The 18,965-nt window shown below is 38.6% G+C and overlaps 1 protein-coding gene across 1 annotated transcript; it reads left to right on the top strand.

Annotated features, from left to right (window-relative positions):
* Positions 1-9,527: 9,527 nt before the first annotated feature.
* LOC149198433 (uncharacterized) lies at positions 9,528-10,220 on the top strand. Its single transcript, XM_089400295.1, has one exon. It carries the CDS (start codon positions 9,528-9,530, stop codon positions 10,218-10,220), a length of 693 nt encoding a protein of 230 aa, XP_089256421.1.
* The last annotated feature ends 8,745 nt before the right edge of the window (positions 10,221-18,965 follow it).

Genomic DNA, 18,965 nt, shown 5'->3' with positions numbered 1-18,965 from the left:
GCTTGATATGAAGAACTGAGGCTTAAGGCTTGCAAAGGAGGTATTTATGAGTGGTGATAGACTCACACGGATTGCAAAAAGTAATGGTGACAATTTTTTGTGCAACACATACGGCAATAATTCTTCCCGAATGTTGTGTTTGATGCGTTACGAGTTGTAAGGTGGTAGACTAGGCTTCCTATGGATAATAGGATGATAACCTAGTGGGGTCTCCCAATATATATGTGATGGTATGGGGAGAACAAATCCATACTAGCATCTATTATATCACAAAAGGAGGAATCACCCAACCTTAGTGAGAACAATAGGAACTAGGTTTAATGACGTTGAAACACGTCTCTAGCCTAGACCTCTAGATATGTGAGCATTAGGTTCCAATGCATTTTTAAGTTCATTCAATAGATTTTAACAATTAATCTTGAATTAAGTCTCAATTTCAAGGCCTTATCGAATGTATCTTTAACACTCCTAGAATGCAACTAGATGAGCAAAAAACATTCCTTTGATGAATGACTACCTAAATGAGGGTAAGGAGTTCATTTCCAATCGAATGAAGACAATAACAAGAAAATGAAAGAACAACAGTGCAAGCAAGTAATCCAATCAATAGGAAACACAATGCATCAATTTCCACTTATCTCGCAACTACTATGATGAAAAATTAAAGATTTGAATTTCTCTTTTCAATTCCTAATCATAAAGAATCTACTAATGCAAACATGCTTTCATTTTCGTATAATATATGAGTGCAATTGTTTTTTTATTTTGGAATAAATAACAAACAATCTAACGCACAGCCTCACTGGTCAAAAGGAAAATGTAATCTATGTTTCAATAACGAATGGAAATCAAATCAACACAACAAGCTAGTTTGATGACCAATCACTACAAATCAACCAAGAATATGAGCAAGTAGCAAGAGAACAGCTTCAAACAAATTAATAAGACTATTGTGGATGTAGTTCAGAAACTTGAAAGGACAAGCAACCCAAAACCAGCAAATTCTTGACGGAACCCTGAAAGACCTAGGTCACACAATCCAAAAAGCCAAATTTCATACAAATGGAACAAAGAAGGACATGCCTCAGTAAACACAATCAAAACAAGCTTAACAAGGTGAAAGAAACAGCAGAGGACAAGCCACACTAGTCTATTCAGGAGGCAAGGCTATAGAAGTTAACCCTACAGGAATCGTCGCAAGCATAACACTGACAACTTGAGATGATCGCTAATCGTTGCAAGCACAACATGGGCAACTGAGCGACATCGTCGCAAGGGTACACCTGTTCTCAGTGATGGTCCGATTTCAGGAATCATTGCAGCTGTATGACGGGATATCCGTGACGTACAGCGAGGGTAAAGAGAACAAGGGCGATTTTTCGTAACTATTAGGAATTAAACAATGACGATCTCAATAAAGAGGGAAAACAAGGCAAGGCCAGTGGAAAGGCACCAGGCTTATCATTCAGACAGTGAGGTGGACTACCAGATCTACTCAACTAATCCAAATCACTGATGGCTCAGTCCCAAAACAAAGAGACAGTATGTAATTCAATTGAAAACAACAAGAGAAAACTAAAAATATAACACACAAAAGGTCCCCAGGGGAGTCGCCAACTTGTGATGCAGGTATGTTCCCTTTGTGGACAAAGACAACCCCTCTAGCCCTAGAGTGGGTCTAGTCACAGCAAGACAAAGACAATAGCTAATTCCTTAAATAGTTATCGTTGAAGAGGCCTACCTTATACCAGTGTTTGATGAAGTCTTCATCACGTCACTTCAGCTATCGCTTTCTTCTCCTTAATGAATGATTCACCTGAAACAACATACGAAAACGACAAAACACATAATAGAGCACGACAATGAACTATCTACTTATAGAGTCAAGGAACCATAACCTATCAACATACATTTCATACATGATATAGGAAATAACCATTGATTGTATTAATATAAAAAATAGTAAAGCTTACAACCACACCTTGACATTGCAAGCTTCCTTGAAGGGTTCGATTAGTATGTATCCATAAGCATTCACTCTCAAAAGTCTCCCAGAAAGGCTGATGACTCTCTCTCACCCAAAAGCACAAGTATGAAACTAAGGCAATCACAACAAGGCTTCCTTCTTACAAAACCATTTCACACTAAAAATCCACAACATGAAAGGCTATTCTCATACCTCACAAGCTATTGCTAGGCTATCAGCAATCCAAACTGTAAGCTATTAATCCAACAAACCAAGAACTAGCTAATCTAAGAAATAGCTGATCATAGTCATCGAGGATGCTTTTATAAGAGGAGGAGCCTCCATAAATGAGGGAAGAGGAAGCCTATCTTCAAGGGAGATTACACAAAAGGTGGAACCACCATCCCAAATGAGGAGAGGTGAACTTCTTTGACCCAACAACCAGCTCTAGAACCACCCAGAAGTATTCTATTTGAACTAATTCGCCATATCTGGGTCATCGCAAGTCAAACACTAAGACTCAGAGACAACATCGTGAGGCATTAGTTCATTCTGGGCTATCGTCGTATGCAAGATACTGATGTCCTACAACGATCTTGAAACATGGGTAAAAATGGGTCAACTTCAGGATTAATGAGCTTAGGCAATCTTCTTGAGTAATATGGAAGATTTGGACACATATTTTGGTATATGACGAAGAGCAGATGTCATTCAGGGACTAAATCTATCCAAGATCAGGGGATGCGGGGCCGGTGAAAAAATATTGTGTAATAGGAGTGGACCCAGGGACTACTCCATTCTGGGTCAAGAGCAACAGCGAATAGGAGAAAGTAGGGCTATGGAAGAAGTCCAAGACTAGCAAATCCTCCCTCGACACAATCACCTTGATAGAAGGTGATTTGAGGGACATTGGTGACGTGGTGAGGGATGCGATCATGAAACTGCTACAACAGTTCGAGTAGCAGTAGAAGCAAGCCTTGGGTGCCATTCAAACGGGTCTCTGTGAGCTATAGATCCAGGTGTCACAGGTATAGACCAGTGTGGGACAAAGCAATGCGGTGTCAATTAGTTTGGCACCTGGCACCTTACAGGAAGTAGATATGGCGTGCACACTAGATCCCCAGGAAATAGCGCTGCCGGATGGAGCGTTGACTACAGAAATAGAGGCTATCAGGCCCACTGTCATTGCCCTCAAGGGGGTTGGACTCAATTTGGCTACACTTCCAAGTGAAGCCTTTCACGCTTTGCAAGATGGTGTGATCGTGGAACTTCGGGCGACGAACAGCACACGCTTCACATTATCAGTGAGTAGAAGGTGAACAATGTTTAGATGGTTGCATAGAAAAATTATGCAATTGATCTCATTAAGGCCATCATGGACAAGAATGAGCACACAACCAAGGTAGTGGCTAAGGCTTGCAGGCTTGTCCTAGAGATGGACATTCCCGAGGATGAGTAAGTGGATGTGCAGATTCGAAATCTCACTACCAGAGTGCGTGAAGCAAGAACATAGTTGGTGAAGGTTCAATTTGAATTGAACCTTAAGATTGCAGAACTGCAGTTGAAGGCCCAACCTTCGACTCCGCTAGAAGTCAGAGAGGAGCACGAGGCAGGCACTGTGCTCTTCGAGCAATCGCTCGAAGTAGTCATCAGCCTACAAAAGGATCCCGATGTGCAGAGGTTAGAAACAGAGGCACGAGAGCTGCAACAACGATACGAAGAAGTTAAAGTGACAGCACACACTGTTTCCATTACCCAAAGGCTAGCGAAGCAGGAAGCAAAGGTGCTGAAATAGTAGGTGTACACATCATAGCACAAGGAAGCAGTATTGAAGGCTCACTTGAAACCTTGGCTAGACGAAGCATATGTGCTCACGACCACCAGTTAAGGAAAACTGGCTATTCTACAGGGAACACACTAGCAGGTACAGGTGGATAGCGCAGGGCTAGCAATGGAGCAGCTGGTCGAACAGATGAAGCAGGCGGCAACATAGTGCACCGTCGAAGTTGCAATAGTCCAAGTGGAGCTGGGAGGTCTTCGCAACAAGATCTCCGCACTAGCAAAGTGACTGAAGGGCAAGTCACCATGTTTGTGTTCGGGGCCTGTTGGGAACAGATTCCCCTAGAAAGCACAAAATTCGTATAAAAGAGTGTAAATTCTCTGCATTTTGTGGTCGCGTAGCGCAAAGATGTAAAAAGTCACCAAAGGTTTTCTGCCCTTCTTTTGTATAAGCCATGTCGGCTTTAGAGATCTACCCATGATCCATGGACCATGGGATTGTATAAAAAGAAGTGTTAAAAGAGTCTCTTAGTAGTTATAATAGCTAAGTAAGTTTGAGTCATTGATGTAATGGGTCTATGAAGAGCTAAGAGCGAGAATCTTAGCGTAGGAAAGAGGCTCTGCAACTAAGTGTGAAGAGGCCTAGGGTAGAAGTCCGACCAACTAAGGTAGAAGAGGCCTTCTGTTAAATGCATGTGATTATGTTATGTTGAGCACCGGGTTTATATTTAATTTCTATTTTGATGCGCGAATCTATATGTATCCCTTTATTATATGAACGTAAGAAAAGATATATGTTTACCCGAAGATTATCATAAATGCATGTTAAAGTTGTTCAATACCTAAGATAATTTGGGTAATTATATAGTAGAGTAGTTACAAAGGCGCGTAAGTGGCTGAATCACCTATTAGGGTTGCACAAAGAACGATCATATACCTTCACGGAGGATCAGGGGAAGAATAAGAGAAGTATATCAATAAGCCCTAAACGACTTATCGATTTGTGCGAGGACATAGTTGAAGGTATAAAACTAATATCACAACCATCTCAAGGTGTGGAAACTTGGTTCCTGCATCCCCCCATACTTCTTCGAGTGAGACTTTAGTCTACGCTCTATGGATTGATGCCGAAAGGGCCAGTAGTGTAGGGATTTTCTTGGTTGACTAATGTTGAACCTGGTTCAGGTTCCATCAAGCCAACAACTCCCGACAGGGTAATATTGTCCCTTGATGGCGTCTTGAAATGAATCCCAAGTGGGTGTGGTTGAAAACAACGAGGGTTCACTCTTGTCCTTTTGTTCACAGTAGGTTTTCCACCAGTCCTTGAGTTGTGGGGCAGCTTTGAGAAGTGAAAAAGTAATGTTCTCTCAATTGGAAAAGTAATCAACTTAAAAATATCCTTCCAACAGATTTAACCATTCATCTACGACGTTTGCATTTGTCTAGCCCTCAAATATGGGAATATCGAACTTAAATTGTACCTTAAAATGATTGGCGCCTCCAAAGTGGTTGTTGGATCAAGATGCCTCACCTGTGGGTAACCATCGAAGGATCTAGGCAAAGTTATCCATCATCATGTTCTTCTGTCGCTTGAGGGATTCCTCGAGCAACATTTTGAAAGGATCTCATGCCCCCTCATCTTTCTTCTCTTCTGCCATGGGAGGTCGTCAAGGTTTGTGAGGATGGTCCTGCAAATGTTCAACTAGATCAAGCCCTAACTCTTTATACCCTGACCTCGTTAGGGATATGCAAAGAAAAAAAGAGAAAGAGTAGACCACTCTGATACCACTTGTCCGAACTTAAACAGGAATGCAACAAATTATAGATATGCATCAGAAATAAAACTTCATTTCATTAATAGGAAAATATTGAACTATGCTTACAAACATAATGGAAATAAATTAGCTTGGGTGATGGTAGTTTATCTCTAAGAAGAGATGTGGCAGCTACATGCCTCTAAACTGTGTTACAATGAGGCTCAAGGGCCTATTTATTATTCAATAATAAGAGAAAACCTTAAACAACCAAAACCTTAACCCCAGAAGATGTAAAGTCAAAAGTTTCTGGGCCCTGTTGGGGTTAGTTGGGCAACCAACTTCCTGGGGTCGTAACTTGGTCATATTATCTCTGTTTGGCGCATATGATACCATGTTGGAAAGGTCTCTCTAAGTACTACAAGATTTTCCATAGGCCCTTGCCTATGGCAATGGGCCTGCAACGAACCTCAAAAAATGTCGTTTATGGGGTCAAAACTACTCCATAAGTTCAGGACCCGAAAAAATGCTGAAAATAGTAAATGCTGAAATAAACAAGGAAACAAATGAAATCGACTGGAGGTCTAGGTGGAATAGGCAGGTGGCAACCAATATCCACCTAGATCATTATAACTAATATTTATATGTTATATATTTTAATGTGATATATCTATATATATATATATATATATATATATATATAATTGTTTGTAATTTTATTAATAAAAATAAAATTATAATATAAAAAAATGATTTCAAAAAATATTTACATCTAACACCTACACATATATTCTATATTGAATTGTAGAGTGTCTCTCTGCGCAATAACTATTTAAATAAAAAATGATATAAAATTCAAGACCATAAAAGTAATAAGAGGAAATAGAATTAAAACATATGTAATACATCATAATGTTATAATAATATAAAATTAAAAAAAAAAGTAAAATTCTATAATGTAATATCTATATATATATATATATATATATATATATATATATATATATATATATATATATATGATATTAGTAAAAATAATAATATCCAAACTATATAAGTCTTAAATTATATATAAGTATTAAATTATATAAAATAAAGGTAATAAAATTAATACAATATATATTAAAAATAAAAGTCATTAAATAAATATAAACCAAATCATTAAATAAATAAATTAAGTCAAAAACAATTAAGGGTAATAGTTTAAATAATGGAGAAATCAATATTAAGAAATAAATAAGTAAAGGTTTGTCTCAAATCAACCTTCTTTAGTTTTAAAGATGAAATTTATGAGCAAACTTGTGGTGTGGCCATGGGATCTCTTCTATCAACTATCATTGCCAATCTCGTTATGGAGGACTTTGAAACCAGAGCCATTGAATCTTCCCCTCTAAAACCTAAACTTTGGAAAATATTTGTCGATGATACTTTCATTATTTGGCCCCATGGAATAGAGAAATTAAACATGTTCCTGCAACACTTAAACAACCAATCTAATTCCATCAAGTTTACCATGGAAATGGAGGAAAATGGCAACCTTCCTTTTCTTGATATCCTAATCAATAGAAACTAGGATGGTTCCATATCTCACCAGGTCTATTGTAAGAAAACCCACACAGAACACTGCCTGCATGCCAACTCTCACCACCATCCGTCCAAAAAAAATCAGTATTCTTAACACTCTAGCAACCAGGGATATACGCATTTCGGATCAGGATCACTTTGAGAAAGAGAAAAACCATCTTATGAATGTATTAAAAAAGAATGGATACCACAAACACCAAATGATCAAAGCCTTTAAGAAAGCTAAAAATCCCAAAAACAAACAACCTATGGAAAAACAGATGGGTAAGGTTCACCTCCCCTACATATTGGGCAGCACAAACAAAATTGCATACATTTTGAAAAAAACAATACTAGAACCACCTTTGAACCCATGAAAACAATCAAAAGATGCCTTAAATCAGTCAAAGATCCCATTGATCCCAAATGCCACAAAGGATTTTACATGGTTCCTTGTTCATGTGGGAGAACCTACATAGGGGAAACCGGTCGGTCTATCCTAACTAGGATTCAAGAACATGCAACTGACATTAAACACAACCGCTCAAAAACCTCAGCCCTAGCTGAACATTCCAGTAAAACTAATCATCATGTCTGTATTGAAAACTCAAGTGTAGTGGCCAAAATCGATCATTATCACCATAGAAAATTTAGAGAAGCGATAGAAATAGGAAAACACCCAAACAACCTCAATCGTGATGAAGGATGGAAAATAAGTGACAACTGGATTCTAACCTTAGCCTCCTAAGAGGATGGCGGCAGCGATAAACTTCTAGGGTTTGAACACCTACAGCAACGACAAGCTCTGCAACTCTGATACCTCCTGCAATTCCTGGCAAGTTCAGAGTCCTCAAACTCACGGACTAAAAGTACACCCTTTCATGGAAACCCAGTCAGGGGGGGGTGATCAACCTCCCCCACAAAGCGACAATGATAAGGTTGAAAACACGGCAGAGAAGGAAACCGCAGCTCAGAATAGGGACAATGATGGTCCGGAAAACCAACGAGTAAATCAAGGGGACAAATCACCAGAAGCTCATTCTGCTACATGCAAACCAGTGGCAACGGTTCGCCCATGGGTTGAACTGCCTGGACATCGAATAGATGAGAGGATTCAGTATGAAAGATCATGCCTTAATAGGAAAGTTCATTGGTCTGTGGCCAACTGAAAAGGCCTTAAGAAGCTGGATAAACGCAAAATGGCAACCTAAGGGGCATATCACACTGCAGCTGGGGCCGAAAGGTTTTTTCATAGCTATTTTCAACTGCTTGGAAGACAGAAACAGGGTCCTGGATGGCAGACCTTACTTCTTCAATGCGGCTGGTTTGTTTCTTAAAGGATGGGTGGAGCGGTTCAACCCAGACACAGTGGATCTCAGTTGGGCACCAGTGTGGATTCGCCTGTATTCACTCCCGGTGGAATATTGGGAGGAAGATTCCCTCAAAGAGATCGGAAACTCCCTGGGTGAGTTCGTCAAAACGTCAGAGGAAACGAAGATCTGCAAATATACTTCTTATGCCAGAATTTGCCTATATATGAATCTCAATCAGGCTCTTCCAGATGCGGTAAGCATTTCTCACTTTGACATTGAATGGTTACAAACCATAGACTATGAACATGTGCCCTTCCGTTGTCGAAGATGTCACGCCCTCGAGCATTTATTTAGAGATTGTCCTCTAACTCAGAAATCCTCCCCTGCGTCGGATCCGGAAGCTCCTAAAGCAGAGGGATTCATCAAGGTCTCGAACCGCCGAAGAGCACATAAAAAGCAGGCTCCCAAACCAAAAGTAGCACAATCCAACCAGCCAGGGCCATCCACAAGCAACAGCTTTGGCGCCCTTGCTAACCAGTCGGAAATTCCAGTGAATCTGCCGGAACCAGAACCCATGCACGAAGACCAATCAAAAGGGGGAAAACCTATAATTTCACCAGCAAGTACTCTAGGTAGGGAGGCATCGACCTCAGACAAACAGAAAGAAATCTTAGAGGGTGCACAGGATATGCAAATGGAGAACTCAAACCCAGAAGCTAACTCACAAGAGGAACCAATGGAAGAACCAGAGTACTCTCCCTTTATGGAGGAAGAAACAGAAATAATAGATATTGGAGATCTGGACCTTCCAGGTCTCGAAAAAGCCTGCACCACAAATAACTTTGACAATATTCCAGCAGGACAGCTTAAGAATCTGGAAGAAGTATTATCTCGGGCACAAAGGAAAAAATCTTTGGGAATACAGACAGGTGGTCCATGGGATGGCCGTCTCATAGCCAAAGATTTAAAAAAACGAGGAAGGAAAACCATTCTTCAGAGAACAATCAAGGTTGGGCAGATCTTAGTAGACTCTGGCAGGTATGCCAAGCTAACTAAGTATTACAGTCCTGAAAACAATCTTTCCAAATGAAGCTAATCTCTTGGAATATAAGAGGGCTTAATGGCCCCAGGAAAACCTGAATTCTCAAAAATATGTTAAAGCAAGAAAGCCCTCAGATTCTGTTCTTGCAAGAGACAAAGTGTGATTCCAATACACTTGACAAACTTGCTGCTAAATTCTGGCCTGGGAGTCATAACGTAGCAGTTGATGCAGATGGTGCCTCAGGAGGATTGGCCATCATATGGGACCACAGAGCGATTGAGCTCAACAATCTTCATGCACACCGAAACTTTCTCCAAACATCTTTTCATATTACAGGCACAAACCAACATGGACTTCTGACCAATGTTTATTTCCCGCAGGAAACACATAAAAAAGAGGAGATCTTAAACTCCCTCTCAGTTCTTAATCAAAACAGACCCCATCCACTATGGATTGCAGGAGGTGATTTCAATATGATTACAAGACTGGAGGAAAGAAGAGGAGGCAGATGCAGAAGTTCACAAGAAGGATCTCTACTGAAAGAGTTCATTCAGAACAACTGGCTCTTCGACCTCCCTTCCAATAATGGCATTTTCACATGGAACAACAGACAGACTGGCAGCCAGAAAATCACTTCTCGATTGGATAGGTTCCTTCTCTCTGACAACGCCATTCATCTGGGGGGGATTTTGCGGCTTCCATCCTTCCTTTCACAGGTTTTGATCACTGGCCCATCTCTCTTCACTGGTCTCGACCAGGGAACAATATCCGCAGGCCTTTCCGCTTCGAAGTATTTTGGCTGACTCCTCCAGACTTTCATAAACTTATCAACTTTGAATGGAAAAACTTCCATCCTCTGCGAGGATCCAAAATGTTCCAATTCCAACAAAAACTCAAGCACTTAAAAAGTAAGATCAAGGAATGGAATCGCACTTCATTTGGCAACATCTTTCAGGAGAAAGCCAACATAGAACTGGAAATGAATCAGATACAGCAAAAGATCATCACTGAGGGTAGATTAGAAGAACTAGCAGAACAGGAGAAATCGCTGGACTTGCAACTTGCCGAAAAGGAAAAGCAGGAAGAAATGTTATGGCGGCAAAAATCAAGAATAAAGGGGCTCAAAGATGGTGAAAAAAAACCAAATTCTTTCACAGCACCACAATTCAGGGCAGGATGCATAACAATATTGTGCATATTCAAAATGAACAAGGGGTCAGAATGGAAAAGCATGAAGAGATTGAGGCAGAACTCTTAAATCACTTCAAGAAGGTGCACAAAGAACCAAACATAGACCGCTCTCAAGCCATACAAAAAATTACAAGCACCATCCCCAAACTTATCTAAAAGAGCATAATCAAATGCTCCTCAAGCCTGTTGATCTCCAAGAAGTGGAAACAGCTGTTCGTCAATTAAAAGCAGGCAAATCTCCAGGACCAGATGGTTTCACATCCAACTTCTTCCATAGCTTCCGGGAGCTAATCAAGAATGAAGTTTGGCAGGTGGTAGAAGAGTCTCGCTCACTCCGATGGATGTTTCCAGGGATAAACGCTACTTTTATAGCTTTGATACCCAAAGTAGAAAAGCCTTGCAGACCGGATAAGTACAGACCGATAGCCCTCTGTAACATTATTTACAAAATTATCTCCAAGATTATAGCCTCTAGACTCAAGTTGCTGCTTCCGCTTATTATCTCGCCTGAACAGTCCGGCTATGTGGAAGGTAGGCAAATTACGGATGGGATCATTCTTACTCATGAAATAATTCATTCCTTGAAGATCTCCAAAAGGCCTGGTATGCTTCTCAAACTTGATCTTTCCAAAGCTTTTGATAGCCTAAATTGGAAATACATTGAAAAAATTCTTCTAGCATTTGGTTTTGATGCGGCCTGGGTACGTTGGATTATGAGCCTCATTTCTTCCACCTTCTTCTCTGTCCTAATCAATGGTATTCCATCTGAGACTTTTCACCCTACCCGTGGTATCAGGCAAGGTGATCCCCTCTCACCTTTCCTGTTTATCATAATGGCAGAAGGTTTAGGGCGCAGTGTCAAGCACGCTCATCAAGCTGGCCAGCTTAAAGGTCTCTCCTTTCACAACTCCCCCGCTTTTACCCATCAACAATTTGTTGATGATAATATGCTGTATGGGCATCCCTCAGTCCAAGAATCCAGAAAGATTAAATCCCTTCTATAAGTTTTCTCAGAAGCCTCTAGAGCCTCTATAAATCACTCCAAGTCTCAAATCTTCTTCTTTCATACCCCCACAGTTATCCAATCAGCCATCTTACGCATTCTCAGTTTCTCCTCTGCAAAACTTCCCTCATCTTATCTCGGAGCACCTCTTATCGCCTCTGGCTTAAAGCACTCTTCCTAGAGAACTCTTCTAGATAATCTGGAAGCGCGTCTCTCCTCTTGGACTCATAGATCTCTCAATATGGCAAGCCGTCTTGTTTCAATCAAAGCAGTTCTTCAAGCCATGCCCTTATATCTTTTTTCCATCTTTGCGGCACCCAAGTGGGCCCTCAATGAAATCAAATCTCTTCAAAGATCGTTTCTATGGGGCAGCAGCAGACTTCATCGTAAATGGGCTCTAGTCAAATGGGAAACTGCTTGCCTTCCAAAGAAAGGAGGTGGCATTGGATTAAGAGACCCCTCTCACAGTAATGCTATCATGGGAGCTCGAATCTGGTGGAAATGGCTGTCAGGCCCTTCCACTCCTTGGACCAACTTATGGATGGCCAAATATGTGGGAAATTTCCCAAGGGAGGAACTCATCAAAATATCAGAGACTAGTAATGGTTCAATCATATGGAACTCAGCAAAACAGCACAAGCACCTCATACAACAGCATAGCTTCTGGGAAGTGAAGAATGGTGATCAAGCCAGATTCTGGAATGATTCTTGGCAACAGATGCCCAAAATCAGGGACCTTATCTCACCAAATTCTCTCCTAGGACAAGATTTGCACTCCCAACAAACGGTGGGGAACTTTTGGTGCAATACCTCTCAGCAAGATTACAGAGAATGGCTCAAAGCAACCAAGTTCATGGAACAAGGGACGAGGCTAGACCAACAAACCATGGATATAGAATTAACAAAAAGGAAAATACAACATTCTGAGGAGAAAGACATTCTCAGATGGGGTTATGAAGAAAGAAGAAGTTATTCCACTAGAGAAGCATATAATATACTCGTCCAAGATCAAATCTGGTTGGATCCGCTATGGAGAAAAATATGGGATCCCCTCATTTGGCCGAAAGTATCCACTTTTCTTTGGCTCCTCTATCACAAGAGAATTCTTACTTGGGAAAATCTGAGAAAAAGAAATTTCCATGGACCCTCTATATGCCTCAACTGCAAAAAAGAAGAGGAAACCATTGAACACCTCATGTACCATTGTCCGCTGGCCCACAAGCTTTGGCAAAAGATTAACTTTTGCTGTCAAAAATATGGAGGAGTCAATGGAGATATAAGGGCTACTATACGCAGCTGGGACCCCCACCCCTTTCAAAGTAAAATCTTGAATGTTCTCTGGAACCTCATCCCAGGCTTTGCAACATGGGCCATATGGAAGGAGAGGAATGGTCGAGTCTTCAAAAACCAATCCAGGCCACTGGAGGAGATATGGAAAGTCATCAATCAAAATATAGAAGAAACCTTAGCTCTAAAAACTTGGTACAAAGAGGACTTCCCAACTATTCCGCAGGAACAATCAATATGGAATAACTGGAATTTCAAAAGAAAGCAAGAACAGATGATCAAAGGAACAAAACCCGCAAAAGATCCCATAAATGTGAAATGGTCTCCTCCACCCAAGAACATATACAAACTCAATTTTGATGGCGCCTCAAAGGGTAACCCAGGTTCTGCTGGGTTTGGTGGAATTGTCAGAGATTACAAAGGAAACATTATATTAACCTACTTGGGATCCCAGGGGTGGGACACCAATAACTCAGCAGAACTAGAAGGGCTCTGGCAGGGGCTTCTTCTATCGCATGACAGGAATCTCTTTCCGCTCCTAATAGAGGGAGACTCACAAATTCTCATCCAGATGGTTTCAAAAATTTTACAGGGATCCCCTGCCTCCAAGATCAGCAACAGTTGGAGATTGTCTCAACGGCTACAGCACATTGAAAACTGGTTCACTACCCACAGAGCAATCTCTCTAAACCATATTCGAAGAGACAGGAACAAAGCTGCAGACCTCTTAGCAAATATGGGAGTGGACAGTGAGCAACATTTACAGATTGGTCTACCTACAAACATTCTCCCTACATCTCAGCTTCTCGACTTCAACAACCTTGTGCAGAAAGAAATACCTGCGACTGGTAAGCTTACCCCAGATCCGGGTGGCGATACGCGGCATATCGGTCTTCATGCGTGAATTAATTACCCAGTACTGCCAGATGCAGAGCAGCATGGACTCCCGGGCCATTACCTCATGCGAGCTGCTCCTGCGCATTAAAACAGTCCTGGGTGAAGGATGGGCAATCAATGTCTGCATTGATCAGCGCATCAGGTCTCTCGTTATAATCATGTAGATCCAAGGTTTATTCTCCATGCTTGGTGTTCTGCAGTATGGTGACAGAACCTGGCCTACGGAAGCTGCGGTTGACGGTGTCGTTTTGGCGCATTGCGGCAAGCTTGAGCCTTTAATTCCTCAGGGTAATCTCCTTCCTGCTCTGGTCTCGCATTCTCTGTTTGTGTTTAATAATTCTGTTGTTGGGTTTAAGTTCTGTCATCCGACGGTCTTGGTTGATATCTCTAGTGGGCAAACCTCTGGCTGCTCCCAATTCGGTCCTGTTGTTTTCTTAGCCCACTCCCCCTCTGAGTTTGTCTTTCTTTATCTCACCATGGTGCGTTCTGGAAAGCACCATCACTCTGGGGAGCGTAGGGAAACTAGTCGGCACCCTCCAGTCACTCTGGCTGTGGAAACTGCGCCCTCCCCTATTCATGAAACTGGCCCCTCTGTTGGTTCCGCCTCGAAGCCTAAACCCAATAGTGCGTTTCAAACCATGCACTTTAAGTTCCAGAGTAATTTGCATAGACCCCTGATTACTACCCACATCACCCTCATTATCTCAAAAGAGGAAAACGTGGTCTCCCCCTTAGCCTGTATAGTCCCTGACCCGTCTCCTGGCAATGAGAATTCCTCAGATGATGAGAGCATGGGAAATCGGGAAAAAGGAAAAGAGGAACAGGAAGCAATGCTCATAATTCCTCTTCCTACTGTTGATCCAGTGCCTATTGATGAGAACAGGAATCCTGAAGTAGAAGAACATGTTATTGTTATCTAGGACAATAATACTAGTGCCAGTGACAGTCGGAAGAGAGAAGATGTTGTTCAGCCTGAGAAGACGGAGAATGACCCAACCACGGAGAAGTAACGCCTCTGAGGATCATTCTTTTTCACTTTTGTTCAGGTCTCAGGATTCTGGTCAGGCTTCTATGAAATTTTCCTACAGTTTTTGTTTAGCTCTCAGGCGGTTTCTAATGAATGTTCTCATCCTGAGATGGAAAATTTTTGATATGTTTGTCAAGGCATGGGCCATCTTCTGGGCAACGAATGGCTATCTACATGTTCAGTGTCTGTTCTCTATCTATTGTCTATTCTTATGCTCGGTCTATAATGGAGCTGTTTAATGTTTGTTCTCATGCTCAGTCTGTAATGGAGCAGTGTGTTGATGACAAAGGTTTTTCAGCCTCGTCCTTATGTAAAAATATTTTGATTTACAGTTAATAGAATTAGTATTTGCATAGAAAAAAAACCTTAGCCTCCTAAATCAACTCCTGAATTACCCTTATCTCGAACCTTTCTTATCTCTCTACACCTCTCTCAATTAATCACAACCCTAATACCGATTTTTAATTATTCCATTCTTTATTTTTGAATTTAATTAAACTAAATTATCCATATCTCAAAAAATTTCTAAAAATATTTAAAAAATTAATAATTTTTTTTGGATAAATTTATAAAAATTTGAAATTTATTATAGTCTAAAACGATTCTATATTATAAAACTGATTATAATTAATATAAATTATTGTTTTTTATTTATTTCAACCCAAAACACATTAAAAATTGAATCCAACATTATTATCAACATCACCTTCATTAAATTAAGAATTTTAAATTATACCTAATAAAATTATAATTATATATAATTAAATTTATACTAAAAATTGAAATAAAATAAAAATTAATTAGAGTTAATTAAGTTCATATCATAAAATTAAATTTATACTAAAAATAAAATATTAATTAGACTTAATTAATATCATAAATTCTATTCAATCTATCAAAAAATTAAAGTAATATTCTTTTTAAATTATAATTAAATAAGATTAAAATGAATATTAATTCTAATAAAATTATTAATTAAAACTATTGCCAAAAGTATTATTTCTAAGAATTTTATAAATTTCTAAGGATTTTTAATTATATTGTAAAAAACTTAATTATAAATAAAATAACAAATTGTAGATAAAACAATAATGTTAACATTATGAAAAACTAAAACTTTATAATTATACATTATAATTAAATATATTAAAACTAATATTAATTAAAATCATTTTAATCTTGATTTATAATCCAAATATTATATATATATATATATATATATATATATATATATATATATATATATATATATATATATATATATATATATATATATATATTATTTACTAATTGACCTAAACATGTCGGCCACCATCATTCTCGTTCCATCACTCTCTCACACCTATATTTATTCATCCTGTTGAGATCTAGCTTATATATTTTTTATCTATCCTGATGATGAGCCACAGTGGATGGCTCGAAACGTCGATTTAAATAATCATGGATGCGATAATCCCGGAAGAAAACACTACACAAAACACTGATCGCAGAAGCCTCAGAACAATAAATAAATAAAAATTAAGTCAAATAAGATATAGAAATTAATAATAATATTTTTATAAATAAATTATTATTATTAACAATAGATAAATTAATATTAATATTAGTGAAAGGTAATATAATTAACTAAAGGTAAGAAAAAAAATAGAATGGAATAAAAATAACAATAAATAAGTACAAATTAAAGATAAAAATAAAAAGAGAGATTAAAATCAAGAAGAAGAATGATTCGAGGAGAGAGTGAGGATCCAGTTTCTATTGATTCTCCAACCATCATTCCTATTAAGATTGTTGATCACCCACTTCTTTATCTCGATGACTTCCCACAACTTACTATAATGATAATGAGGGATAGGACATGAGCATCCTCAGCACAAAAGTGATGCTTAGTCTTTGTAGAATTCTGAACAAGTGCAGAAGAGCGAGAGTGATTATGCTTAATTTTTGCAACATGCTCTTGAATTCTACGCTTGATAGAATGACCCATGTCACCTATATAAGGTTTCCCATAAAAACAAAGGATCAACCTCAAATTGTTAAATCAATCTAAAAATAAAGTAAAATAAATAAATAAATATAATTATTAAGAATTAAGAATTAAACTGACCTACATCTATCTTAATTCGGGATCTATCAAGTGATTAGAGAGATCAAATATCTCAATGTGAAAACCTATTTTTAGTGTAAACTTGAAGAAATGTTTGCACCTTGAGAGATTTTGTCCCTCTCAGCCTTTGATAGATCCAAAATTAAGATGGATCTAGGCCAGTTTAATTCTTAATTATTAATAAATTTATTTATTTATTTTTATTTTTTTTATTGTCATTTGATGAATCAAAATGTTTTACTTGACGATGATGATTAACATCCACTAAGACGTATATGGCCTACCTGACTTTAAAAAAGTAAGAGTTTAATTAAGATTCTTTAACATTTCATTTCTATGATAAAAAGAAGGGAGATTTTGAAAACTAGAATGGATGTGAGTAAGAGTTGGACAATCCAAGAGAAAATTCTTTTCTTTTTCAAGCCTCTTAGTATTGCAAAGGTTGAAGATGCTTTCATCCCAAGGTGTTTTGGGGATTGACCAACATTCGATTTCATTTTCAAGATCATATGGGAGTTAGTTATTATATTGGCAATGTTCATTTTCTTCTTGGCACTGGTCATGATAGAAAGATAATTTTAGTTTTCAAGAGTGATCTTGATCACCTCCTCATAGTATCTTAGCTTCCTTTTCCCCTCTAACTCCTCATTGTCCCACATGTTATCCTTAAATTTGAAATTAATAATATTTTTAATATTATCCTTATTCTTCAATATTATCTCCTCCTTTACTCCTCAATAGTCTACCCAAGACTAGGCATATTTATGCTAACCTTGCTTGAGCTAGATGTTGGACACCTAATCTGCTAAGGGTTGGTGTTGAATGTGAAAAGTCATTGGAGTCCAAGAGACCACTTGGTATATGAAGACCAAGGGTCACAAGAATGTATTATAAATGTATATTTTTGTTAATAGAAATGTATTTAATGTTTATCCTATTTGGTTGTCCATTATTGTTGTATGTTTAACATGGTATTCAAGTGAGTCTTCTCCAGCCCTGGTCCAATTTGAGCCACTTGTTTTGTGGCCTTTATGGATATGACCACTCCTATAAATTTTCACCTTTGTTTTCTCAACGTTCACTGGTCTCTTAACTCTTACATAAAAAAATAAAAAAACCCAAATGCTCCCTACCAACTATGTTCGTCAATTGATTGTTCTCCTACCAGTGGTTGCACCAAACATTTTAGAAATGTCTCCTACTTACCTATGTTTTTTCAATTATATTCATTGCGAATTTGCAAGCATCCACATTTCACTGACATATTTTGGACTGTGTTACTGGCAAAAGAGGTCATTCAAAATACTGGCTTGAAAAGCTAGGGCACAACCCCACTAGTGATGACATGAGTTCATAAGGATTTGAATCATTAGTCAGCAATTAGCTGCATAACCCCAATACATATTGGTCAAAGTTTGAATGTTTGGAATGCCCCAGTGCACAGTCTCCATGCGTATTTCCTAACGATTCACACACAATGTTGAATCCAATAGTTTCAACAAGAGATTGTAGAGAGGTGTATGCCATAGGGGTTAATCAAATCATGGTATGTGCATTTAATATCAACCATTTCTAAGCATTAAATGATGACTTATATGCATTGAACAGTGCATTTTAGTGGTTGGTCGTTAAATTTGTCCTGGACTATGGTGAAGGGTAGAACTTAGTTGAATATTTTAATTTTGCATGAGTTAATTAAAATCATGCGTTGAAGTTATATCTGCATTGACATTCAAAGTATACATTATTGTAATGTCTGTTGGTCAAACCTATCTTGGTTCATATTATATGCTGGCATGAAATCTGCATATACATTGGTTCATGTATGATGTATGATGGCATACATTGATTCATGTATGATGGGATGCACTGGTTCATATTTATGCAACATAGAAGTTATAATGCATTGAGCTTGAACACCTGGAGGTGCGTTAAAATATGTTGATTGCGATGCGTTGGTTTATCTCCTTCATATGTGTGTTGAATTTTATTGGTGTCACTGTTCATATGTGTGTTGAATTTGAAATTTTTCTTGA

Source organism: Pinus tabuliformis, chromosome 2_1, assembly GCF_031772625.1.
Source record: "Pinus tabuliformis cultivar Carrire ecotype Pingquan chromosome 2_1, CPIR1, whole genome shotgun sequence".
NCBI lineage: Eukaryota > Viridiplantae > Streptophyta > Pinopsida > Pinales > Pinaceae > Pinus > Pinus tabuliformis.
The sequence above is the reverse complement of the archived record's forward strand: the minus strand, read 5'-3'. Positions and strand labels throughout refer to the sequence as shown.

What these genes read in the sequence shown, in the direction of transcription:
- LOC149198433 (XM_089400295.1), top strand. Translation starts at nt 9,528, where the DNA reads ATGTTAAAGCAAGAAAGCCCTCAGATTCTGTTCTTGCAAGAGACAAAG.